Source organism: Falco biarmicus, unplaced genomic scaffold (genome assembly GCF_023638135.1).
Source record: "Falco biarmicus isolate bFalBia1 unplaced genomic scaffold, bFalBia1.pri scaffold_27, whole genome shotgun sequence".
Taxonomy (NCBI): domain Eukaryota; kingdom Metazoa; phylum Chordata; class Aves; order Falconiformes; family Falconidae; genus Falco; species Falco biarmicus.
Window position 1 is genome coordinate 2,917,417 of NW_026611833.1, and position 8,719 is coordinate 2,926,135.

The 8,719-nt window shown below is 41.9% G+C and overlaps 1 protein-coding gene across 1 annotated transcript; it reads left to right on the plus strand.

The window, feature by feature from the left end:
* Positions 1-431: 431 nt before the first annotated feature.
* LOC130143332 (uncharacterized) lies at positions 432-5,695 on the plus strand. The gene is made up of 2 exons (XM_056326034.1): positions 432-4,795; positions 5,381-5,695. Exon 1 carries the CDS (start codon positions 3,112-3,114, stop codon positions 4,141-4,143), a length of 1,032 nt encoding a protein of 343 aa, XP_056182009.1. The 5' UTR covers positions 432-3,111; the 3' UTR covers positions 4,144-4,795; positions 5,381-5,695.
* Positions 5,696-8,719: the final 3,024 nt, after the last annotated feature.

Here is an 8,719-nt window from a genome sequence, read left to right on the forward strand (position 1 = left end):
TGGCATATATCTTAGACAATTGGAGATATTTCCCTGGAACTCTAGGGAAAGATAAGCAGAAGATGATAGAATATTGTACTAAGATATGGGGAGGGAAGAAAATTTCTAAAAATGTCTTTTGGCCAGTCTATGGGTCAGAAGAAGATTGGGTAAGACAGCAATTAAACCTCTGGGTTAATAATAAAAAACCCCTTAACCCGGAGGAGAGTCGATATGCGCAAGTGTGGCTAGAAAGACCGGGAGCTAGACTTTACCCACTGAATGAAATGAAAACTAAACAAAAGAAAAAGCAGGAAGAGTTGGACGAAACCCTTCTAACCCCCCCTCCTTACATTCCTCCTCCTGCTCCCGCAGAGGTCCCCAGAGCGCCCACTCCCCCACCAGAGTCGGAACAAGGGTCTCCCCCTCTTCCTAGACGCGTAACTAGAAGTCAGAAAGGGGCAGCTCAGATGTACCCCCTAAGGGAAATACCCATGGGGGGACCTCAACCTGTGATCGGATATATTTCCGTCCCCCTAAACTCGGCTGACCTACGAGATTTTAAAAGAACCGAGATGGGAAACTTAATTGAGGACCCACTCGGAGTGGCAGAAAGATTAAATCAATTTTTGGGACCAAACCTTTATACTTGGGATGAGATGCAATCTATCCTTGGTCAATTATTTACTACCGAGGAAAGAGATATGATTAGACGAGCAGGAATGAGACTGTGGGATGCTCAGCATGCCCAGGGACCCCAAGCAGATATTAAATGGCCACTCCAAAGACCTAATTGGGATAATCAGGATCCAGTGCATAGAACTCATATGCAGGACCTGAGAACTATAGTAATTCAGGGGATTAGGGAAGCAGTACCCCGTGGCCAGAATATCAATAAAGCATTTAATGAAATGCAAAAGAAAGATGAAAGCCCTACTGAGTGGCTGGAACGACTGAGGAAAGCCCTTCAGCTGTACTCTGGGGTAAATCCAGACGACCCTTTAGGGCAAGCGCTCCTCAAAACTCAGTTTGTGGCAAAATCATGGGAAGATATCAGAAAGAAGATTGAAAAGTTAGAAGACTGGCAGAATAGAGGGTTGGATGAATTATTGAGGGAAGCTCAGAAAGTCTATGTAAGGCGGGAAGAAGAGAGCAGCAAGCGACAAGTAAAAATGATGGTAGCAGCGGTCAGAGAGGATCGCAAAGAGCGAACTGGTGAACACAGATCTGCTGGAACGAAACAAGGGAACGTAGTAGTAAAGAAGGAACAGAGATGTTGTTTTTACTGTGGAAAAAGGGGACATATAAAACAGAATTGCAGAGAAAGGATCAGGGATGAGGAAATATTGAAAACGGAATAGGAGAGTCAGGGGCTCTATATCTTAGGGGACCGGAGTCATCATGAGCCCTTGATAAAATTAAAAATAGGTCCCCATAAACAAGAGTTCACCTTTTTAGTAGACACTGGGGCTGAGAAATCAACTATTAAGCATATACCTGAGGGATGTAAAGTTTCCCCTGAAAAAGTACAAGTAATTGGGGCAAAAGGAGAACCCTTTAAAGTAAGCAAAATCAAAAATGTGGTATTCGAAACTGAAAATAAATTTGGAATGGGTGACCTCTTGCTCGTCCCTGAAGCAGAATTTAATCTGTTAGGACGAGATTTAATTGTTGAATTGCAATTAGAAATTAAAGTGAAAAATCAAGAGCTAACAGTGTCTGCTTATCCTTTGACCGTGGATGATCAAAAACAAATTAACCCCGATGTCTGGTACTCTCCGGACACAATTAGTAGACTGGAAATCTCACCGATTAAAATCCAAATTTCCGAACCCCACATACCTGTGAGGGTAAGGCAATATCCCATATCCCTAGAAGGACGGAGGGGATTAAAACCAGAAATGGATCGATTGTTAGCACAAGGAATCTTAGAGCCTTGTATGTCACCCTTTAACACCCCCATTCTGCCTGTAAAGAAACCAAATGGGAAATATCGGCTCGTACATGATTTAAGGGAAATAAACAAAAGAATTATCACCCGGTTCCCTGTAGTAGCAAATCCATACACACTGCTAAGCAAGCTAGGACCCCATAACTCCTGGTATAGTGTGGCTGATTTAAAGGATGCCTTTTGGGCCTGTCCACTGGCAGAAGAATGCCGTGATTATTTTGCCTTTGAATGGGAAGACATAGAGACAGGCCGTAGACAGCAATTGAGATGGACCGTGCTCCCCCAAGGGTTCACTGAGTCCCCTAATCTGTTTGGACAGGCCCTGGAAGAGCTCTTAAAAGAATACCAAGTACAAACGGGAAACATGCTGTTACAGTATGTTGATGATCTGCTCATAGCAGGGAATAATAAGGAGGATGTAAGGAAAGAAAGCATTTGACTCCTAAACTTTCTTGCACAAAAGGGACTATGGGTATCACAAGAAAAGTTACAATTTGTGGAGGAAAAAGTGAAATACTTGGGGCATTATTTGTTTAACGGCGAGAAGATATTGGATCCAGAGCGCATTAAAGGAATTCTGGAATTACCTATGCCTGTCACTAAGAGGCAAATTCGGCAGGCATTAGGGCTATTTGGGTATTGTAGGCAATGGATAGAGAACTACAGCTTTAAAGTTAAATTCTTATATGAACAACTGTCTAAAGACAAAATGCCCAAGTGGACCCCTCAGGATCAAGAGCAGTTTGCCAGTCTCAAAAGGGAGCTAAGCCAAGCACCGGTTTTAAGCCTCCCAGATTTAAAGCGGCCATTCCATTTATTTGTTAACATATATGAAGGAACGGCATTCGGAGTATTAACTCAGGAATGGGCCGGACAAAAGAAACCGGTGGCATACCTATCAAAGCTGTTGGACCCTGTGAGCAGGGGTTGGCCGAGTTGTTTACAAATCATTGTTGCTGCTGCCTTATTACTTGAGGAAACGAATCGCATTACCTTTAATGGAGAAGTTGTCTTATATGCGCCTCATAATATCAGGGGAGTGTTACAACAAAAAGCAGAAAAATGGCTTACAGATAGCCGATTATTAAAGTATGAGGGAATACTTATAGAATCCCCTAAACTATCTTTGAAAACTATTGGAGCAGTTAACCCCGCTGAATTTTTGTACCCAGGAGAAGGTAATGAACTATTGCACAATTGTTTTCAAACAATTGAACAGCAGACACGCCATTAGGCCAGACTTAGAAGAAGAAGAACTACAATGTGGAGAAGTATTATTTATAGATGGGTCATCACGAATAGTGGAAGGTAAACGATTGTCCGGATATGCCATCGTTAAGTTGGAAAAAGGAGAATTTAAGACAATAGAATCAGGCCCCCTGAGTGCCAGCTGGTCGGCTCAAGCCTGTGAGCTGTATGCATTGTGGAAAGCATTAGTGTCACTGAAGGGAAAGGATGGAACTATATATACAGACTCACGCTATGCGTTCGGAGTAGTGCACACTTTTGGGAAAATATGGGAAGAAAGAGGATTCGTTAACTCACAGGGAAAAGAACTGATACACCCGGAATTAATTCGGCGAGTTCTGGAGGCATCAAAAATGCCGAATAAAATAGCAGTTGTACATATAAAGGGACACCAGCGAGGTACAAGTTACCAAGTTAGGGGAAATAATGCAGCTGATACAGAAGCAAAACGAGTGGCAGGCAATTATAGTACGATTTTAACTATACAACAAATACCTGTTAGTAAAAATTTGAGTTTTGAGTCTGCAGAAAAGGAAAAACTAGAACAAATGGGAGCTAAGGAACAGGCTGGTAAGTACATATTGCCAGATGGGAGAGAAGTTTTGCCGAAGGGCATAGCACTTGAAATATTTTCAAAAATACATAGTAAAACACACTGGGGAACCCAGGCGTTAGTTGATCATTTCAATCAACAGTTTGCCTGTATAGGCGTATATAACATAGCAAAGACAGTCACGGCAGCCTGCGAGACCTGTCAAAAGGTTAATCGAAACAACATGAGACAAAAGCCTCTTGGAGGACGTTCCCCAGCATACAGACCTTTCTCACACATACAAGTGGATTTTACTGAACTACCCAGGGTAGGGCGTTACAAATATTTATTAGTAATGGTGGATCATTTAACACATTATGTTGAGGCTTTTCCTACCTCCAAGGCAACTGCTAACCAAGTTACTAAAGTGTAACTTGAAGACATTATACCTCGATATGGAGTACCTGAAGTAATCGACTCGGACAGAGGAACACACTTTGTGTCAAAAATTGTTAGAGATCTAACAGAAAGCTTGGGTATTAAGTGGGAATACCATACGCCATGGCATCCACAAAGTTTGGGAAAAGTTGAAAGGATGAATGGAGAAATCAAAACTATTTTGACTAAATTAATGATAGAAACCAAATTATCATGGATTAAGTGCCTACCCATGGCACTATTAATTCTCAGAACCAGACCCCGAGCAGATGTAGGAATATCAGCGTTTGAAATGGTGTATGGAATGTCCTATAGAATTGAAAGTCCACAAACAAATGTTTTAATTCGAGACCGTGTGATTAATGAATATGTTTCACAATTAGCAGAACATCGTAACAAGCTTTGGGAACATGGACTGATTGTACAACGACCACCGTTGGACTTAAAAATTCATAATCTTAAACCTGGGGACTGGGTATTGGTTAAAACGTGGAAAGAAGAAACCCTAAAACCCAATTGGGAGGGACCTTATCTTGTTCTGCTTACAACGGAAACGGCTGTCCGGACTGCTGAGCGTGGATGGACTCATGCCAGTCGCATTAAAGGCCCAGTGACGAGACCCCACTGGAAAGTAATCAGTACTCCAGGTGACACCAAGATAACATTGAGAAGATAAAGTTATGATAGAGATTTTATTTGATTATTTTGCCGCATTACCTTTTGGTATAAAGTGTGTATTATTGTTTACATTTGCTATAGTTATCTCGCTTTTTATCTATTATATATGGAAGTGTAAGAAGTGTAATTGCTAAACTTATGCAACCACACAATATCAAGTATAGAAGATATGCTGTTGTAAATAATATATGCACTCTAGATATATGAATTAGGTGTAATAATTTGAACTGCAATTGTTATCCATTTGCTTGTTTCAGGTGTAAGGTATTTCCAGAATAAATGGTGGACACACTGTGAATGTGGATACCCTCCGACAGGAGTTTGCACACAGTGTTGGAAAATCCAAAGAACTCTTACTGAGTGGAAATTAAAACAATTAGAGTCTAAACAAGAAATTATTTGAGAATCCCATGAGTGGTGGGAAATTTTTGCCAAAGGAATAAACCCTCAATATTATTGTTACCACTCCACCGAACCAGTCCCCTTTGTAGCTGAAATCTTGGCTATAAAGTGCAGAAGGGAAGTACTAACCGTGTCTTGCTTTGCCCCATTAGTTAAAGCTGCAAAGTGGGAAGCCTATGTAAACAGGCAGAAAGCCCGAAGCAGCTGTTCTCCTGAAGAATTCCCTTGCTGCCGAGAAGATGGTACACCCCGTGGCTCGAAGCAACCGAGTCGACGGGCAAGGCAGAGGAGGAACAAACTGTGGAGAACAGAACCAGAACAATGGGATGCAAAAGCTGCAATGGCCAAACTTCCCCAGGACTGGTAAAAATATACTTAAATTAGCAAAATTGACAGACACCCTTTTTCCTGGTATACCGTTAGTTTTGTTATTGATAATAACCCAAGCAAATGGAAACCCTCATGAACCTATGAACTGGACAATAACAATCATAAAATATCCAAGTAATCCAATCCAAGCACAAACTACACCGGGCACAGTTAGTTTCAATGTGGGTTTGCATGATCTAGTTACTGAAGAAGATCGTAGAGATGAAGCGGATATATGTAAACCAATTTATATATGTCCAGCATCAAACCCTGGTAAAGGATACTGTAATTCTCCAGGTCATTATTACTGTGCATATTGGGGGTGCGAAACATGGGCCTCTGAGTGGTCCGCACCTGGAGACCAATATCTAGAAATAAAGTGGTCACCGGAAGGATGCGAGAGACCTAAATTACACGGAGACCGGTGGGGTCATTGCTTAAGTAAACCGATTCCTTGTGTGGGCATCAATATAACTATAAAAAATCCTGCTCAGGACTTTTGGCTGGCAGGGAAATATTGGGGAATTAGATACTGGGAAACAGGTGCAGACAGAGGAGGAATTTTTCAAATAATGAAGAGACCGATGCCCCACGATCCTTTACCAGTAGGACCAAACCTGGTCCTGAATCCACCTACTTTCTTTGAAAAAAAGGTTGCCCCCGTAATTGTCGTAACCCCTTCTCCAGACTCCCTTTCGGAAACAGCTAATGACACTGTGACTGAATTCTCCTTATCCAGGGATCTAGAGTTGTCAGAATCCAACGACCCCTTATGGAATCTCATGCAAGCCTCTTATCGTGCCCTCAATGAAAGCAAACCAAATTTAACTGAGGAATGCTGGTTATGTTATAATGTTAGACCACCATATTTTGAGGCAATTGGAAAACCAGGAAGGATTCGATGGTCTAATGGTTCAAACCCACGAGAATGCCCATGGGATGACCAGAGGAACCATACGCAAGGAATTACTATTCAATTGGTAACAGGTCAAGGAAAATGTATAGGTACAGTGCCCGAAAAGTATCAGCCTTTGTGCAACCGAACAGTCACTAACACCAATATAGAGAAACACAAGAACCAAAATGACAAATGGGCTATCCCGACACCAGGAGCTAAATGGGTTTGTTCAGACATCGGAGTAAGGCCTTGCCTATCCCTAAATGTGTTTAATCAATCTCAGTTTTGCGTACAGGTGATTATTGTTCCTCGTCTGATCTATCACACCTCCGAGGAGGTGTTACGCCACTTTGAAGGAGACCTGAATAGACAAAAACGAGAGCCAATTACAGTGGTAACCCTAGCTACACTGCTGATAGCGGGCGGAGTTGGAGCAGGTACAGGCATAGCCTCCCTAGTAAAAGGTCAGGAATTACAAAGTTTGCAGATGGCTGTAGATGAGGATTTAGCAAAAATAGAACAATCTATCCAAAATTTAGCCACTTCAGTAAAGTCTTTATCAGAAGTAGTGCTGCAAAATAGAAGAGGATTAGATCCATTGCTCTTAAAGGAAGGAGGGTTATGTGTAGCTCTCAATGAAGAATGTTGTTCTTTTGCTGACCATACGGGAGTAGTCCAGGACACCATGTCTGAACTCCGGAAAAGGTTAGATCAACGTAAGAAAGATCGTGAGGCGGGAAGGTCATGGTATGAAAACTGGTTTAATATCTCACCTTGGCTAACCACTTTGTTGTCTGCTTTAGCAGGACCACTTATTATGTTGATTCTGGGACTTATATTTGGGCCTTGTATATTACGCTATATTTTACATTTTATTAAAGAACGGTTTGACATAGCTAAATTGCTTATTGTAACTACGAGGTCTGGGGCAAAGTATAAGAGTGTATCTATTAATGAGGATGAAGATTGTTGTGAATGCGTTATGCCACGTGAGAACTATGCCTATTGTAATTGTGAGGTATTACCTTGTGAGTGTTATGATAAATGTTGGGATTGTGGAAAAAGGTTTGCTTGCAGTGCCGAGAATGAAAGCGGCGTCTAATAAACAATAATAGGATAAAAAGAAAAAGGGGGGATTGTGAGAAACTGTGGACTAGGGTATTGTTTATTAAGATTTATGTTAAGCCCAATGTAAAGGTCAGACAGTGTGAGAAACTATGGACTAGGGTATTGTTTATAAAGATTTATGTTAGGCCCAATGTAAAGGTCAGACAGCAAAAGATATAAACAGCCACCAGATACCGCTTGTGCAAGATAAGATAACCACCAGATGTCCAGGAACCGACAGAAACAGGACAAACTACCCCATATAAGGACATATGAGTGAGGGGTCAACTATGGGACAAAGGAGGAAGACTTCTTACTTCGGCCTCAACGACCACCAGAAGGCAGAAAACGACCCCCTAACAACAACTGAAGCATGCGCAGGGTACCTCCACTACCTCATGAACACGGGAGTAAAGATGTATAAAAAGGGACTGTTTGAACTGCTCAGGACGGCAGTTGGCGGAGCGCAGACTCCCCTGTCGTCCAGCGCTGGTTTTGCTCATATTCTACTTGCTATAATTAATAAAATTTTAATTGGATTATGATCCGTTGTGGTCTCAATTTATAACACTAGTGTATTTTGGTTTATCTTGTAGGGAAATATGTCTATCGGGGATTAAAGCCCCTGCTACTTTTATTTTCGTTTTGGCCACTTTTTTTGCCTCTCTGTCTGCCAGTTCATTCCCTTTTTCCAAATCTGAGCTCGCTTTCTGGTGTGCCTTAATATGCATAATTGCCACTTTCTCAGGGAGTTGGACAGCTTCTAGTAACTTCAGAATTTCTTCTGCATGTTTGATATTTTTCCCTTGGGAGTTCAATAAACCTCTTTCTTTCCAAATTGCTCCATGTGCGTGTACAACTCCAAAGGCATATTTTGAGTCTGTGTAAATGTTTACAGTTTTGCTCTGAGCCAATTCCAGGGCTCGAGTTAGGGCAATTATTTCTGCCTTTTGTGCGGAGGTGTTCATGGACAAAGGTCCTGACTCTATTACCTCTTGACTGGTGGTGATGGCGTATCCTGCGTGCCGATTGCCATTCAGGACATAGCTGCTCCCGTCTGTGAACCAGTTTTCCCTGTTTTCTATGGGGCTATCCTTTAAGTCTGGGCGACTTGCGT

What these genes read in the sequence shown, in the direction of transcription:
- LOC130143332 (XM_056326034.1), top strand. Translation starts at nt 3,112, where the DNA reads ATGAACTATTGCACAATTGTTTTCAAACAATTGAACAGCAGACACGCC.